The sequence below is a fragment of the Halichoerus grypus genome, chromosome 15 (assembly GCF_964656455.1).
Source record: "Halichoerus grypus chromosome 15, mHalGry1.hap1.1, whole genome shotgun sequence".
NCBI lineage: Eukaryota > Metazoa > Chordata > Mammalia > Carnivora > Phocidae > Halichoerus > Halichoerus grypus.
In genome coordinates, this window is record NC_135726.1 from 51,682,488 (window position 1) to 51,699,942 (window position 17,455).

The window sequence follows — 17,455 nt, forward strand, 5'->3', positions numbered from 1 at the left end:
CGAGCTCCCTGCCCCACTCCCCTTCCCCACCAAGCCCCGTCAGCTGTTCCCCTTGCTCTCGGGTTCCCCAGATTCCTCGGCGGCGGGGCTGGGGGTCTTCATGGTGTCTTCTCCCGCAGGGGTGAGGGTCTGGGGACTGCGCTCCTCCTTTGAGGTCAACCCGCCCGCTGCCTCCTGGTGACAGGAGAAGGGGGAGCGGGTCAAGGATAGCTTAGCGTGGCCCTAACTCCACACTTCCTTCGGGCTGTACCCTCCCCCCCTCCGCCCGACCCTGGGCACTTGGCATATACCCTTCACCCGGGGGCCCTAACTGTTTTCTTCCTTTGCTGCTTGGAGGTTGTCATCCCTACCTTAGGTAGGGGCCCCTCAAGACTAGAGTCCAGGAGTGCGGCCTCGGTCAGCCCCGAGTCGTCATCCATGCTGATGAAGATGGCCGGGGTCTCACACTCAGGCCCCTCCTCCCGGAAATCTATGGTTTCTTCGGGCTGGGGAGGGCCTGGCCGGGTGGAGGAAGAGGACGACGACGAGGGGGCTCCCACTCCTCCTGGCTTCAGCTTCTGTTCCTCCTCTAGCTGACGCTTTAAGGCTTTCTCCTGGGCCAGCCGCAGGCCGATGAGGTCCTGAGGGGGCCGGGGGGCTGGGGCTGGGGCCGGGGCCAGGGCCAAGGGCTCCAGGTCGTCCTGGGGGTGGGGAAAGGCACACAGAAACTGAGAGCGGGGGTATGGGGGCCAGGTCATAGGCTGCTGTCAGAGGATGATGACAAAGAGCCAGAAAGCACCCTGAGGGAGACAGCAGGGTGGGCATAGGGAGTACGTAAGGGGCAACTGTTCCCCCACCTCCCATCCCTTTCAGCAGGAGCCTCCACCAGACAGGTGGCTGAGGTGGGGAGGAGGACAGGGTGGGCCTTGCTGGCTTGGGGGATGGGGAGCTGTGGGCCCTCACCTCTTCCAGGGGCCCGGCAGGTACTTCCTTGGCCTCTGGCTCCTGCTTGCCACTGGCCTCCAGGATGGTCATGATGGAGTTGGGGATGTGTGCTTGCTAGGGGAAGAGCAGATTGGGGGCTCTATGGAGTGCCCAGACCCGAGACCCCTAGTGGACGCCTCTGAGCTTCTGCGGCAGTGCAGGGCTCCCCTCTGCCCACCCCCATCCAGTCCTCCAGGGCTGAACCCATGGGGCCACCCATCCCACACCCTGGGGTACCTGGTGGGGGGTGAAGGATCGGACGTGGGCCAGCAGGGGCTCCCGGAGCTCTGGGCACTTGTCAAAGACGGCACCCAGCTGCTGGGGTGGCAACTGCAGGATGACCTGGAAACTCTGGGGCTTGGTGCGTTGACAGCACTTGATGAAGCCCTCCCACACCTTGGGATACTTCCACACCTGGACGGGGCAGGGAGGGAGCGGTCCTGAGGGGGTGCACAGGAAGCCACCCCAGAAACTGAAAGAAATTCAAACCTTACCAAGATGGGGCCCAAATCCCTACCATCCAACAGAGTCCTCTGGGCTACCCACAGCCCTGACCTCCAGCCCTCCAGAGGACTTTCTAACTTTCTCTTCCTGATCCCAAGCAGCTGAGGCATGAGGGCAGCCCAGGGAAAGGGGAGAAGAAAACAGAACACCCTTTCACGTGAGCAGTCTCATCTCACTCTCGCAGCAGCCTCAAGGGGTGACTCAGCCCTGCTAAACAGACGAGGCCCGGGGAGGTGCGGGGGCTCATCCGCGGTCAGGCGGGTACCATGGGGCAGAACTGAGGTTTGAACCCAGGGCTGTCTGAATCTGCATCTCACCTCTAAGCCGGATGTTGCAAAGTGGCAACCTGTGGGCTGAATCTATAGTCTGCGAGCTTGAGAATTTTTTTTTAATTTCATCACGATATTTTTAGAAACCCAGATTTCTAGCTTCTCTTGAGAAATGGGCCCATCTTTCAGCTCTAGTATGCATCCTGGCTGGGTGCAGAGGTGGTGGCAAGGGGCACTAGGCCTCTCCTGGGACGCCCACCCGGTGAAGCCTACCACCACCTGTTCCTGCCCTCACGCATCACACTGCCATCTGGAGCCCTGGAGCCGTTAGTGACCCCTGTTGGGCTGTACTGTCTTGGCCCAGGGCAGGGCAAAGGGGCTGGCCGGTCTCCTAGAGTGTGCTCTCCTCATCCTGGCTCCCTCTGCAGGGTGGGAGGCAAGCAGGCTGGAAAAGCCCGGGGTCCTGCCTCCCATCTATCTTCAGTGTGTCCTGCCGCAGCCCACTGCCTGCAGGACTGGGGCGGCCGGGGGCGGGTTACCTGCTTCATGATGAGGCGGGACAGGATGTTCATGACGAAACCCCCCAAGCGGGGGTACATGGTCAGAGACTGGATGACGGTCCTCATGAGCAGCATGGGCAGGGGGCTCTGCTCCATCAGCTGCTGCATCACCACGGCCAGCACCTCCGATGTGTACACGTTCCGCTCCGCAAAGCACAGGTTGGTGGCTGCGAGGAGGCGGAGAGTGGGCCTGTCCTCTTTGCCCAGCTCCCCGGGGAAGGTGGGAGCCCCACCACCCTTAGAGAGCCTCAGCCCCATTAATGTGCCCACGTGAGTGGAGACCTAGCCCTCATTCCTGAAGCTCTGGACGAGAGAGACTTCCTCACCCAGCAGGTCCCTGAGGGGATACTGTGGCCTGGGGTGTTGGTCGAGGGGAAAAGACATGTCCAGTTGCTGGAAGCCCCACGCTGGGCAGAGTGGGCAGACCTTGGCCCTTTTTCTTTGGGGGCAACCCACAGAAAGGCCGAGGCAGGAGAGACAGGTTGCCAATGCCTGGGGGCCCATGCTGGCTTGCCCTTCCCACCCCTACCAGAGAGGGAAGGCAGTTCTGACTTCCGTAAGACCCCCTGTAGGAGACCAGAGATGCCCTCCACCAGCAGGCTGGTCAAGGGGCTGCCCACTCCCAATCCTGACCAGAGCATAAGGATTTGTGCTGGTGCTGGAGGGATACCAGACGTGGACGCACGTGGGAGGCACAGCACACAAAATAACAAGGGAGGAAGGAGCAAGAGGAGGAAGCCTGGGCAGATGAAGCACTCCCCAGCTCAACACCCAGTGCCAGGAAGGGCCCAGGGAGGGCCAGCACAATAGGGGCATCCACGAAGGCAGGCAGGCCAGGGCAGGCCTTGGGGTCTGTTCCCTCAGGAATGGGTAGTGGTACCCCAAAATCAGTGGGATCGGCGGTGCTCCAATCCATTGTGTAATGGGGAGACCCCAGGAACTGCCTCTGAACCCCTTCTTCCCCAAACACCACTTGCCATGTGAGTCTGTCAACCAGGAAGTCTTTATTGAGCCAAAAGAGAGGCCCCCAATCCTTGAGAGGCTAATGGAGAACAGGGGTGGGTGCCTATAAGGAATGAGGGGGGCTCCTATAAGGAACAGGGGAAGGATGGAGGCATTGCAGGAACATAGGCAGGAAGGAGACTAGAGCGAGGTAGGCAGGTATCTAGGCCAAAGGAGCAGAGGAGAGTGTAGAAGGTAAGGACAGTGTAGAAGCCAGAGTGAACCTACCAGAAACCAAGAAAGCTCCTCCTCCTCCTCCCTTCCAGTTAGTGGCTGGCTCCTGCCTGCTCTGCCTAAAAGGGTCCACAACCAACCCCCTTTCCCCGCCCCACCCAAGTCTCCCCCTGGGCCTTCCACCCAGCCCTCTAATCCACCCTCCATAGCAGGCTAAGGAGGGGTCCTTTTGGAAGCTCAGCCAGACCCCATACACCTCCCAGGGGCCCTCAAGGTATCAAGTCCAATCTACTGTGGCCTAGGAGACCCTGTGTGGGTGGGGCCCAGGCATGGTATTCTTAATGCTTTTAATCTGACCTCTCCTGACCAGGCCCCTTCCCCTAAACCTCAAGATCTAGTCAGCCTCACCTCTGCAGTTCCAGAACCAGGCCATGCCAGCACATCTCTTGGCCTCTGCAAATACTCTTCCTTTCTCTGGGATCAGTGTCTCCCCTGCTACCTCACCCCTACTCATCCCTCTGTGGTTTCAGCTCAGGTGTGCTCTCGGGGCTCCCCTGTCCCAGCTCTGCTCACTGTGGGCTCTTATCATCTAGGGATGGACCGTGAGCCCCAGAGGGCAGGACCAGGGCTGTCTCCATCGCTGCTGGGTCCCCAGCACTGCCTGGCACAGGGCTGAGCAGAGGCACTCACTGAGTTTTCTTTAATTGCTGCACCAGACCACTGGGGGCAGGTCCCATTATAGAAAAACTCACCAGAGAGAGGGTGGCTTTTAAAGGAGTGAATGCCATGAATGAATGCTTATACTATCAGGCATGGGGGATCCAACGGTGCACAAAACAGGACTGGATTTTGGATCCAGAGCTTATAGTTGAATGGGGTTCCTAGTGCAACCACGAAAACCACTGGGGCCCAAACAGAGAAACGTACTCTGGGAACTGGCTAGCTTGGGTGCTGGGGACAAACAGCAGGTAGGGAGAGCGGCTGGAAGGTTGCTAGGCGCTCAGCAGCATGGAGGCTGTGTGTAGACCTGGGCTTGTAGAAAGAAACAGGTGGGCTTCTAAAGGCCAGGCCTTGATGACGTCTCCAGGGACCTGGCCGCTGGCCACCTGAGTGACCTGTGGCAAGGCTCTTTTTCTTCCTGGGACTTAATCTGGGTCTGTGGATGGACTTAGTGGGGTGGTGGGGTCTGTGAATCCCCTCAAATTGTGCGCAAGACTGTGTGAGCCTGTCATCCTCGGGAATGGGCCCACAGCTTCCCTGACATCATCAAAGGGGCTACAGCCTGTAAAAGGGCCACTTCTGGGGGCGCCTGGCTGGCTCAGTTGGAGGAGCATGTGACTCTTGATCTCGGGGTCATGAGTTCGAGCCCTATGCTGGATGTAGAGATTACTTAAATAAATAAACAAACAAATGTAAAAAAATAAAAAATAAAAAGGCCACTTCTGGATGCTCAGCTTCGAGACGCTTTTCACTTTACTGTTCTTTCACTAGAGGCCTTAGTCCCTCCTCCGTTGTAGTGTGAGTTTTAGACTTCCACAAGCTCCTCTCTCGACCTAAAAGATTCTGAGAGAACTTGCTGAGGAAGGCCAGAAAGTTAGTCGTCACGGGAGGAGCTATTTTAGGCTAGACAAGAAGCTAAGTGGTGGTGGTTGGGGGGACCCCCTCCCCGCTCTTAAAGAAGAGGACGAATCAAAGGACAGGGGTCTTCTGAGTAGAGGGGGCAACAGTAAGGGCTTCCACCTTGGTGGGAAAGCACGACTTCTGGACCAGAAACCTCCCTCGGGGAGGAGTGGGGGGCAGTGCTGAGGAGAGTTGATGGAGAGAAGTCCTCCTATGGGAGGTGGTGGCCCTGGGACCCAGGGTACCATAGGCGGGCAGAACTGGCAGAGCTGGATTCCAACTGGGGTCTAGTGGGCTTCAGATTCTGTGTGGTTCCACTACACCACTCAGCTTGTGTGCGGCCCTGAGCAAGTTCCTCAACCTCTCTGGAACCTCCACTTCCCTGTCTATAAGATGGAAGTCCGCATACTCACCAGGTAACGGGTGGTGTGTGTCAGCAAGCAGGCCTGTAAGGCACTCAGGAGAGCCTGGCTCAGTGTAAGTGCTCGCTCGGTAAGTGGTGGCGGCAGCTATTAGGAAACTGCTGGTTGAGGGGAGCTGGCCAGTTTGTCCCCCACCCCCTACCCTGGAGGCACCTTCTCCTGCCTCAACTGGAGCCCGGACCAGACTTGGCATCTACTCCTGGTCCGACAACGGCCCTGGTGTGCTCCATATGCTCTGCTGCCCCTCTGCCCCCTGCTGGGCCGAGGGCTCTGCTTCCTTCATTCCTCGAGCCAGGGCTGGGGAGGGAGGGGCTCCCCACCTTTCTTGAGGACTACTCTGTGCCAGTGCATAGCAGATGCACCAGTCCCTTGGACGGACGGAGGGAGGAAAGAGAAGAGGGAGGGAAGGCAAAGGAATGAGGGCAGGTGTCCAGAGCTGAGATGGGGTTGCAGGTGGCACATCTCCAACTCGGCAGATTCCAGCAGGGACATGTGGGTGCCTGAGGTTCTTCCCCGGGTCCGCAGCAGCCAGGCCACTTGGGGGGGGGGGAGCGCCTCACCTTTGATGATGGACTTCATGTCACACTTCACCGAGTCGATGTTGTGCAGTGCGATCAGAAGCTCTCCAGGGTTCAGCGGGGACAAGGCTGAGTTCCCTTCGCCTGCAGGGAGGGAGTGGGAAGGGGAAGGAGACAGTACGGCGTCTAAGTGAAGAGATATGTCTGGGTCCCGCAGATTAGGGGCGTGGTGACTGAAGATGAGGTGCCCTCTGCTTCAATGGGACCAGGAGGACAGAGGGCTAGAGCAGGGGAAGAAAAAGAGGGCACTGAACGCTACCCCCTCTGGGAAGCCTTCACCTTGCTCTCCTCCTCCCCACACTGGGTTCCTACCCTTCTAGAAAGGGCAGCATCGGATGTGCTCCAGCAGTTCCTCGCCCTCCTCCCTGGGCTGTGCCCCCAGAAGGCCGGACCCCCCCCCACAGCACAGACATGGGCATTTGCTGGACAGGACAGGCTGGGCCGGGCAACGTGCTCGACGACAGTGCTTAGAGGCAATGCTAGGGGAGGCGGCTAGGGAAGATGGCGCTCTGCTGGTGCGGTTTGGAGGGTCCCAAACACTCTTGTGTGGGGGTTTTAAATCACGTGTTATAGGTGCAACAGACAGCCTCACTCCCCCCCTAGCACCAGCCCCTGGGGTGAGGGGGAGGAGTCCATCCTAGGTCACTGGGTCGTTTTTCTATGTTGAAAGTTCTACTTTGCTTCTTTCAACCATGGAAGATGCCACCTACCGTGCTGGGTGCCCAGCAGGCGGTTGAAGACCTCTTTCACCACAATGGGGTTGAGTTTGATGAGCTTTGGCAGGGCCTGGATCACTTCTTTCTGCAGGGGGAGGGCAGGGGAGGCTGGTCAGAGGGCACCCCTATCCCAAATGCTCGCCCTGAGGAGGCGAGGAGAAGCTGCGGCCTTGCCATACCCTTGGATACTTCCCTCCTCGAGCTCCCTCTGGTCCCTCGGGGTTGAGCCTTCTCCCTGAGTCACTGGGCCTGACTCAGCCCCAGCCTCATCACTCCCCATCTGAGCCTTCCTGGTGCCACACGCCCCCTGATGGCCCCTGCAGGGGGAGGGTGTCATCATCATTCCCACTTTACACGGGAGAAGACAGGCTCACCAAGGCCCCACAGCCTGTTAGGAATAAGACCCGGGCAGGGGAAACACATTTAGGCCTTGGAACAGGCCTGTGTGTGGGGGTCACTGTGATCCTCACTTGACAGAGAAGAAAACCGAGGCGCAGAGAATGGGGTGGCCTGCCTGAGGTCACAGAGGATGAAGCAGAGGTGAGACTGCTCCGTAGTCTGATGAGCCCTGGGATGGGCTCAAAAGCGTCTGACATGGGTACCTGGGCACCCATCCCTGCCCTGCCCGTCTTCATCAGTGGGGGCATCCGGACATCCAGCTCTGTACCTTCTCCAGTCCATTGAGCACAGGGATGAGAAAGCGGACATCTGGCAATCGCTTGTGGTAGAGATCCCGGACCCGCTTCACCAGCTCTGGGGAGGGCGGGACTGCAGGCAGAAGAGTAAGCAGGGGGCACAGGTAGGGTGAGGGGGAGCACCGAGAGGAAGGAGAAATGGTGGTGGCTGTGTGTGAGGGAAGGGGAGGGCCAACTCCATTCCAGAGCAGGAATCTCTGGCCCCTGGTTTCTCAAATGCATTTAGCAATATACCCAGCAGCTCCGAGGGCCAGGTCTTGGAAAGGGCCCGTGAGGAAGTTCTGGGACATGGAGGAAAAGGCTGAAAGGTGGGGTCCTGGGAGCACCTTTGTCCGTGAGGCTGTGCAGACATCGTGTGACCAGTGTCTCTGCCCCCTTGGGACAGTTTTCTACCAGCAGGAGCAGCTCTGGTGAGTTCATGCCCATTCCTCGGATCTAGAAGGAGAGAGAGGGATGGCAGACTGGGGAAGGAGCTGGGTGATGTGCTGAGGACTAGGGGGCCCTAGGCGAGAACTCAGGGAGGCCCAGGTGTCAGAGGCAGGGTGGCTGGGGGGATGATGGGACTCTGGGGCAAGAACTGGAGACAGAAAGAGTAGATCTTAAAAGTTCTCATCACTAGAGAAAAAACAAATGATGTGAGGTGATGGACGTTAACTAATCTTCTGCAATATATATATGTCCCCAAACATGTTTTACACCTCACGCGAACACAAGGCTGTGTGTCAATCATACCTCAGTGAACCTGGGGGAAAAAAGAACTGGTGGCGGAGTTCAGGGACCTGGGGGAAATGTGGGGAAGGTGGGAAGAGGCAGGGCGGCAGCATCTGGCCTTCCTCTACCCCACCTCACAGGGTATAGACTCGCTGTAGCTCCCAAGCCTTCACCAGCACTGGCTGCCTACTTAGCAGGAGAGGCCCTTTCTGTCACTTCTGACCTAACCCGACCTCTGATGCCCAACCTGCCCTCCAATTCCTCGGTGAAGGCTTTTCAGGCTTCTAAAGGCATCAGTGACAGCCAGAGCCCCGCGTGGCAGCCTGCTCAGATCAGGGCTCGACCTGCGTCTGCAGCCTTCCCCACTCCATGGGCAACAAGTGCAGGGAGCACCAGGCCAGGCTGTGAGGGCTCATGCCTTCCTCTGCCAACAAACGTTTATAATGGTCCGTGGAACTGGCAGTCTGTGCCCTCCAGGAGCTCACTGAAAACGGGGAAGACACCGCTGAATCCGGGTGGCGGGTATTTGGGGGTGAGCCTACCAGACTCTCTCCTTTTGTTTATGTTGGAAATTTTCCGTAATAAAAAAAGCAGGGACAGAGAAATATAAAAAAAGTGGTTTCCAATCCACCTGCAGATTGGAAGGGCAGACAGTCTGAATTTCAGGTGCCAGTTGCTTTTCATGTGGGTGACTTGGGGCTCCGGAGAGAGCGGCAGGTGGGACTTGTGTAATGACAACTAAAGACTCCCACTGGCCAGGCAAGGGAAGGCCAGCTCCTAGATGGTGAGAGCACAGACGTTTACATGTACGAGCTCATGGAGTTCCTGCAGCAAGCTTGGGGGACAGAATTAGCCTCCCCATTTTTACTGAAGAGGGGCCAGTTTGCACAGCGAGAAAGTGACAGGCAGAATGTGGACCCAGGTCTGCCCAACTCCAGCCTAGTAATTGCAGGGCGACCCTGCTGTCCTTTCATTGGCAGATGGGGCAGGTGGACCACCCACAAGCCCCAGTGCCACGGGACCCAGGGTGGCACCCGTTGGTGCTGAGCCCATGCCAAGGTGGAGATACTAGGGAAAGGGCTAGAGTTGGGGCCTTAGCCCTGCCCACGGATGGGCAGAGCCTGGTGGGCTCAGGGGCCTCACCGGCTGTTCGATGACCCTCAGCACCGTCCGCTTGATGTCGGCGATGGCCTCCGTGTACACGGCTGCCAGTTCGTGGATGAGCTTGTGGTTCTGAGGCAGGAGAGCCAGGTAGAGGTATAGACACTGCTTTACGGTCTCCTCGGTCCAGGGCGCCGCCACCTCTGATAGGGCAGGGAGCGGGGATCAGGGACCACTCTCCTCCCCACCGTCTCCCACCCTCAGTGTCTGTCCCTTCTTTGGGAGGCAGCACAGAAGGGAGGCAGGCCCAGGAAGCAAACTGTTCTAGGGCAGGAAGCCAAGCATCAGGGAAATGGGGTGGGACCAGGACTGCTCCCCTTTTAGAAGCCTCTGCACTGAAGTCCCACCTCGTCTCTGCCCATCAATCCACAGGGCAGCCAGATGGATCTTTCCGAAGGGAAGTTCTGACCCTGTCCTTCTCCTGCTCCGTGTTCCCACAATTACCCTATGCTCACGATAAATCCCCTCTAGGAGCGCACCCCCGCCCCCCAGGGACTCCCTGCTCTGGCCACATCCTCCTTCTGACAGCACCCCCTGAGCCCGCACAGGTCCCTTCGCACACGTCACTCCTTTGCCTGCAATGCTCTTGCCTAACTCCCCTCTCTGTATCTCCTCATCCTCTGGGTCTCACGCAACCAGTGTCTCGCCTGGGAGGTCTTCCGGGCACCCGGGCTGCGCCAGGGCTCCTGTTCTCCCAGAAGGCCATGTGCTTTCCGTCACAGCCTGAAACTTGCAGGTTTCTTTAATTTTTATTTTTTTTTAAAGGAAGCTCCATGCCCAACATGGGGCTTGAGCTCACGACCCCCAGATCAAGAGCTGCATGTTCCACTGACTGAGCCAGCCAGGCACCCCTGAACCTTCCAGTTTAATGGTCCGTTCCCTGGGGCTTGGGTCTCCCCACCTGTAATTCTGAGGGACCTGGGGCTTTGTTGAAGGAATGGGCCTATGCCTGGCCCCTCCTGGAACCCCATCGCTGGCTAGCTCTCCTTGTCCTCTGGCTCTCAGCCCTCCATCTCCAGGATGCTCTCCCTGACCCCTGGGGCTGAGGTGAGAGGCCCCTCTGGACTCTCGCAGTCCCTAGGCCTGCTCGGTCTGGTCATCATTGCCTGGCTGTCTTCCCTAGTAGGCTGAGCAGGGCTCAGCTTCAATCCAGCTCCATTCCCCCAGGGCCTGGCCCAGAGCCTGGGATCCAGCAGGTGCTCAATGTGCATCTGATGAAGCTGCACCAAACCTGTATCCTTGTCGGCTCCAAACAGCACGGATGGTGGGTTGGGGTGGACCAGGAGTTGCAGGTAGTTGAGGGCAAATTTCTCCACATACTCTCGCAGCTGCTCCTTCTCATACATGCGCTTGATGAACAGTAGGGCCTGGGAACGCACCTGAAGAGAGAGTGCGGGCAAGATGGTGGAGGGGGAGACCGCTGTTCTGAGCTTGGCAGGACCAGTGGGAAAACAAGCCCAAGACTGAGAAAGGCCTGGTCTACCTGAGTCATCTGTGCCCAACGCTGATCGCTGGCTTGGAGGAGTGGTTTCCTGGCCCAAGTCAGGGCCTGCATCACCTCTCCATCTACCTGCTCAGCCCCTTCCCTTACTGTCTCTTGCCTTGCTTGCTACGTTCCAACCAGAATGAACTTTCCTTAGTTCCTCAAAAGCGACAGCATTCTCCTTGGCTTTGAGACTTGGCACAAAAGGTTCCCACTGCCCAGAATGCCCGTCACTGGCTCTATCCCATTTTACTCAGACATCACCGGCTGGGAGCCCTGAGAACAGGGACTGTTCCTGGGCACTGCTTTGGCCCCAAGAGCACCAAAGGCCCAAGCCAGAGCCAGAGTCCGCAGTGAGGGTCTGCTGAATGAATGGACACATGACACCAGGAGAGGAGGTGGCAAAACAGTTGAGCAGGGGTGGGTCTAGGGCCCTCGCAATCACACATGCACACACCTTGCTCCCTCTGTTCAGTCACACCCATCTACTCCTATTTCAGGTCTTGGCTCACCTGCACTCTCCTCCAGAAGCCTTCCTTAAGCCCCGCCCATCCCCCCGGGGGGCCCAGGTAGGTCAGGCCCCTCCCCAGGGCCTCCACACTAAGTGCGCCGTTCTGGTGCTGCCCCACTCCATGGGCGGGCTGTGTCCCCACTGCTCGCTGACAGGCCACACGGCTCCTCTCCTGTTAGCTCCCCTGCCAGGCCCCAGCACAGCACCAGGCCATACGGGGCTCCCCAACATGGGTGGAGTAGGAGGGAGAATGGGACTGCCCTTCCTGGGAGGATGAGTGTATCCATGTGTATATTCTAGGCAGCTTCATGCCACCACAGATGAAAAGGCATCCATCACCAAAACACTACAGCAGGAAGGGCATTAGGCCCAGAGAGGACATTCAGGGGCATGTGGAAGAGGCTGGGCTAGGTGCTCGGCACAGAGGAAGGGCGGAGTCGGCCCAGTGCGGGGTGGCAAGGGGTCACCTTGTCCTTCTCGTGGGAGCTGAGGTCTAGCAGAACATGCAGGTACTGGAACTGGCGGGACGGGCGTTTGAAGATCAGGTCTCGAAGAGTGGACATGCCCAGGTAAGTGCGACTCTGTGGCAGAAGGGAGGGACACCAGAGCTCAGCCCACCTGCAGTGTGCCCCTGGGATATCTCCCTTGCCTCCCTCAGATCCGGTCCTGGACAAAAGGACTGGGTCCCTCACAGAGTCCCCTGCCACCAGGTCTGGGCTGTGTGCCCCTCAGACCCCCGACACAGGCCCCTGTCTCCCTGCAGGGCTCCTGCATGCATCACGGTGCTAGGGACTGAGAGAGATGGGCTGACTGTCCTTACCTCATCCTCGCAGTACTTGCGAATCACCTCCAGGGCACTCTCGGTGATCAGTGGCGCCTCCAGCACAACCTTAGTGAAGATCCTGCCAGAGACGAAGGGGGAGGGACTGGCTGTGGCGGAGAAGCTTCCCAATCCTGCTGGAGCTTGGAGCCGGCAGGGCTGCCCCTCACATATAGCCTGCTCAACTCCCAGGGAACAGAGCTTTGGAGGTAGATGGAGCCGGGTTCAAACGCTGACAGCTGGGTGACTTAGGCAGAGACTCTACCTCTCTGAAGCTCGGTTCTCCCCTTCGTCAAAGGGGATTCCTAACCTTACTCATTTACTACAGTAATGGAAGGGAATGATGGGGAGTGGGGAACGGTACTGCTTTTTAGATGTGGTGGCCAAAAATGGCTGCTCTGAGGTAACACTGAGTTGACACTGGGGGATGAGAAAGAGCCAGCCATGCGAAGAGTTGGGGGAAGAGCATTCCAGGTACAGAAATAGGAACTGCCAAGTTGGCATGTTCAAGGGTCAGAAGACAGAAGGCCAATGTGGCTAAAGTCTGGGGACAGAGGAGTAGGGGGGCAGAATAAGAAGGTAAAGAGGTTAGTAGGAATTGGGTTACGCAGGTCTCATAGGGCACAGAAGGAAGGCTGCATTTTATCCCAAGAGCGATGGAGAACCATGGAAGGTTTTTAGTGGGTAACAACAAGACCGTATTTACATTCTAAAATGTCACCCAGGCTGCTGTGTGGAAAATGGATCAGTAGGAGGTCGAGAACAAGGAGGAAGCTACAGGAGCAATTCAGGTGAGAGATGAGGCTGGAGAGAAGTCAACCTCCGAAACAAGCCTATGAGGCTAGGCACTGTTACCTACAAGAACGGAGGCTCAGAGGGCACGCAGCAGAGTGGAGAATAAGCCCAGGGAGTGGGCCCCAGAGCACACCCGGAACCTGCCTTGCACGTGCCTCCAGAGAGCAGGGAGAGCAGGGAGTCTCGGGGGATGGGAATGAGGCCTTCGGTGGTGAGGAGGGAGGTGATGAGAAACCACAAAAGAAAGGCAGGACACAGGAGAGCGCAGGGCGGTCCCCCTCACCCATCCTTCTGGTCTGGCTTCTCCTGCAGGCCGGAGAGCAGGCGGATGAGGCAGTCCTCGTACTTGTCCAGGGTGCCCGAGGCACCGGCCGCCAGGTAGGCGTTGTACTCCTGGTACAGCCAGGCGAAGGCCAAGTCCAGGCGGGCCCGCACATCCTCCAGGATGAAGGACAGGACCTCGGCCTTCAGGCCCGAGTCAAACTGCGTCACCAGGCTGGCCAGGATCTTTATGCGCACCTGACAGGAGAGTGGGTGTATGTATGGGTGTGGGAATGGGAGGCAATCCCAGGCACCTCGTGATCATGCCTTACAAGTCTTCCTGCCCAGGTTCAGGGACCCCCGCTAAAGACCTGGTGTTAAGTGAGGAAGGCAAGCTGAGGAAGTTTATACCCCACAGGAATCATTTGTGTGGGAGGAAAAAAAAAAGGGGGGGGGAGTCAATCATCATAGAACAAAACTGAGTTTGTAAAAGTAGTATCTACATACTTAGGTACACAGAGAAAGATCCTGAAGGCTTCCTCTAATTTGTACATTGGTCATCTTGGAGGAGGGGGATGGGATGCGGGTGGGGGCCAAGGAAGACTTATGGTACCTCTATGGCCTAGAAATATCTTTTTAACAGAAAGAGTACTTTTATATACTTCTTGGTTAATTAAAATTAAACTTCAAAAAAAATGGGGAAAAAGTCACTTGGCTGAGGTTACGATGCCAGTGCATGGCAGAATCGGGATTTAGATCTGGCCATCTAAATCTCAACAATAATAAGAAAAGCACTATTAAGCACCAGGAAGAAAGAACCCAGCAGCAGCCCTCACTCGCAGGGCTCTCCCGGGCAGCCAGCTCTGTGCTGAGCGAGAGCCGTGCATGTCCATGCATTTCCTCCTCATCACCATGTGGAGCTGCTGCTGCCACCTCCGTTTCAAGGAGGACAGAAGAGCGGCGTGGAGGGCTGGTGGGCAGCCCAGCTGGGACCCGGAGCCAGGGAGCTTTGAGCCCGGGGCCGTATCTTTCCTGGGCTGTGAGGCAGGCTCGTGGGGAGAGGGTCTGGAAGCATGGGCCAGGGAGACAGGGGCACACCTGGGCTGCCCCGCTGCAGGCCACAGCCTTCTCCGCCCGAAGGATCCGCTTCACGGCGCCCAGCTTCATAGCCTCCACCTGGGTGTCCGTCAGGGGCTTCAGCACATCGCTCAGGCGGAAGATTTTCTTGCGCCCACCAGCGCCTGCCAGCCTATGTGAAAGAGTAGGGACAGGGACACGGTGACTCAAAACGTCCTTTCTGGAGCCCAGGTCCATCCCAGGCCATACACCGCCACCGCCACCATACTGCCTTTCTAACTCTCCTGTGACTCAGGCATGGCAAGGTGCAGGGTAATGAGAAAGAGGGTGCCATTTTGTTTTTGTAAAGCGTGTCTCAGGGAATGCTTCTCTGAGGAGGCTGTGTGGGAGTGCAGATCTGAATGAAGCAAGAGGACGAGACACACAGATATCTGGGAGATGAGCTTTCCAGGTAGAGAGAACAGGAAGTGCAAAGGCCTTCCAGTGGGGACCTGCCTGGCTGTTCAAGGAGAACCAAGGGGCCAGTGTGACTGGAGTGAGGGGAATGGAGAGCTTGGAGGGCAGATCAGGCACAGCCCAGGTCTTGGAGGGGGGCAGGGACTGGCTAGATTTTTTGGTCTGTAAGGGGGATAATAATGAAGAGGAGGATGATCACAACCAGTAGCACTTACGACATGTTAGGAATCATGCTAAATACTTTATATCAAATTCACTTCCAACCTCAAAGTTATCTAATTTAATGATCTATCACTGTAAACTCATTTAACTCTCCCTTGATCCTTAGAGGAAGATACTATCATCCCAACTTTAGACGTAAGTAAGGAAGGGGGCATTTTTATGTAAAAGAAAACAACAATTAAGGCTTGGTGGTTATGGCACTGACTCTGGAATCAGACAGATCCTCATCCAGCCCTAGCTGTTTATCTGTCTTTGTCAGTCTGTCTTTAACACACGCACACACATGTGCATGCACACACCAAAAACCAGGCCTTCAGTCCTTCACCTGCACCTACCCGGGGACTCACCGGGGCTGCGTGACAGGGATGATGGGCTCTGGCCTCCTCTTGGCCTGGGGCGCCTCCTCCTCCAGAGTAGACATGGAGCTCAGGGAGCCCACCACTGAGATGGCCTGGCCCTGGGCTGACAGGCGTCGCTTGATCAGGACACTCTCTGGCTTCACCACCTTCTCCTCCTTGGGCTCCTCCTTGCACTGTTTGGTCTGCTCCACACCTGAGGGGGAGGTAGCAAATGGGCTCCAGGAACGTCACACCCCCTTGCTCCCATCCAGGGACCTCCTGTGTGCTGGGCTCTATTCTAAGCCTTGTACACACAAAGCTCATCTAAATCTGCAAAACTCCATTCTGAAACAGGCACACTTTTTATCGCCACTTTGCATATAACCAAGGCTCAAACTAGGTAAGCCATTTCCTGCGGGTGGGGGCACCAAATGGCACAGCCACGTTGGAACACTGATGAGCAGCTTCTAATAGCACTGAAAATACCCTAACCTATGACCCAACAACTCCACTCATCGGTATATACCCAAGATAAACAAGGACTTGTGTACACCGAAACACTTGTACACACCAACTACACTCAAAAAAACCAACCAAACAAAAACAAAACCAAAACCCAACAACCGTGCCCCCAAACCCAAACAAACCCCAAAAAACACTTGTACAGCTTCATTCACAACAGTCAAAAACTGGACATAAGCCACAGGTCAATCAACAGAAGAGTGTATAAGCAAACAATGGCCTAAGGAAATACTACTGAGCAATACAAAGTAAACCACTGGTTCACACAACGTGAATGCATCTCAAAAATTTATGCTGAGCAAAAGAAGCCAGACTCTCTATGATCCCGTTTATATGAAATTCAGGATTAGGAAAAATTAATCTATGGAGACAGAAATCAGAAAAGTGATTCTCTCAGGAGGTGGAGTGCTATCAGTGCTGACTGGATAGGAGCAAGAAGGAATGTTCTGGAGTGGTGGAAATGGTCTATATCTCCATCTGGGTGGTGGCTACATGGGTGTGTTCACTTTGTGAAAATTCACTAAGATATACAGTTAAGAGTTGTGTTTCTCTGTACATAATTTATATCTCACTAGTATTGTTAATGTAGGAAAACACCCAAGTCAGAGAGGTTCAGTAACTTGACCAAAGTCACACCGCTATTGCGTGGCTGAGGTAGTCTGGTTCAACTGAGACTTCAAATCCAGGTCCGCCAGATTCAAAGCCCAGGGCCTGAAAATATTAAGCACTCCGTGTATCTATGGGACCTATAACTGTTTATACCTAACATCTCATGTGAGTTTCATTTGTACCGCCCTGAGGAGGTGCTCTTCCAGGAAGGAGAACCCAGCAGCCACAGTGCCAATCCCCGGTCAGGGCCAGCGCCGAAGGACACTCACCTGGCCCCAGTCCTGCAGCCGTCATCTGTGTGGCCATGAGCCGAGCCAGGTGCTTGATCTGGGCTTCAGTGCCTGCTGACTCCACTGGGGTATAGATGGCTTGGAAGGAGGCGGGCATGGCCTCAGGCAGATACACCATGCTGATGAGGACCTGCAGGATGCCCGGGGAGAGGAGCCCTTCCTTACTCACTGACTCAACAAGCCTCTCTTCCATGCCAGGCCAAGGCTGGGGACATGGAAGTGACTAAGACAGTCCTGGGCCTGCTCCTATGGGGCTCAGACTCCTGGGGAAGTCAGAGAGAGAACGGGCAATGGTGCATTGTGGTACACGAGAGCGGGAAGTAAAGGGGGCCATGAGAAACGTCAGGAGCGGCTTTGGCTCCCGGGGGAAGTGGCAGCTAGGCTTAGAACTGAGAGGAAGGCCAGTTTCAGGCTGGCCCAGGGGGATGCTTCGCAGTGGGAGCAGGGTACAGATTCCAGGCAGAGCAGCAGCATGGGGGAAGGCTGAGCAGCAGCAGAACCCTGCCCAGAGACTGCAAGTTCAGTGAAGAGTGTCCTATGAACCAGAAATGGACTTTAAAAAAAAAAAAATCAGTATCCTAACAAGAGCTCATCCAGTTTTGTCAGGAATCGGTCACAAAAGGTCATTTCCAACGCCCTACACGCTTAGAGGTTTAAATATATACCTGAAATAAGAAAATAATTAGAAGAGAGAGA

At 56.4% G+C, this 17,455-nt stretch overlaps 1 protein-coding gene across 2 annotated transcripts in view; it reads right to left on the reverse strand.

Annotated features, from left to right (window-relative positions):
• The window catches only part of SYMPK (symplekin scaffold protein), a 35,499-nt gene continuing 18,044 nt past the window's right edge, over positions 1-17,455 (reverse strand). For both annotated transcript variants that reach the window (XM_036091579.2, XM_036091580.2), the window contains 17 exons: positions 16,739-16,889; positions 15,348-15,552; positions 14,344-14,494; positions 13,268-13,503; positions 12,190-12,271; positions 11,837-11,950; positions 10,607-10,754; positions 9,358-9,518; positions 7,830-7,938; positions 7,476-7,576; positions 6,803-6,893; positions 6,075-6,176; positions 2,276-2,463; positions 1,201-1,377; positions 943-1,038; positions 351-680; positions 1-174 (listed from right to left, as the gene is read on the reverse strand). In XM_036091579.2, the coding sequence (XP_035947472.1) occupies positions 40-174; positions 351-680; positions 943-1,038; positions 1,201-1,377; positions 2,276-2,463; positions 6,075-6,176; positions 6,803-6,893; positions 7,476-7,576; positions 7,830-7,938; positions 9,358-9,518; positions 10,607-10,754; positions 11,837-11,950; positions 12,190-12,271; positions 13,268-13,503; positions 14,344-14,494; positions 15,348-15,552; positions 16,739-16,889 (2,577 nt within the window). In that variant the 3' untranslated portion in view covers positions 1-39. The remainder of the gene's footprint in view (positions 175-350; positions 681-942; positions 1,039-1,200; positions 1,378-2,275; positions 2,464-6,074; positions 6,177-6,802; positions 6,894-7,475; positions 7,577-7,829; positions 7,939-9,357; positions 9,519-10,606; positions 10,755-11,836; positions 11,951-12,189; positions 12,272-13,267; positions 13,504-14,343; positions 14,495-15,347; positions 15,553-16,738; positions 16,890-17,455) is intronic.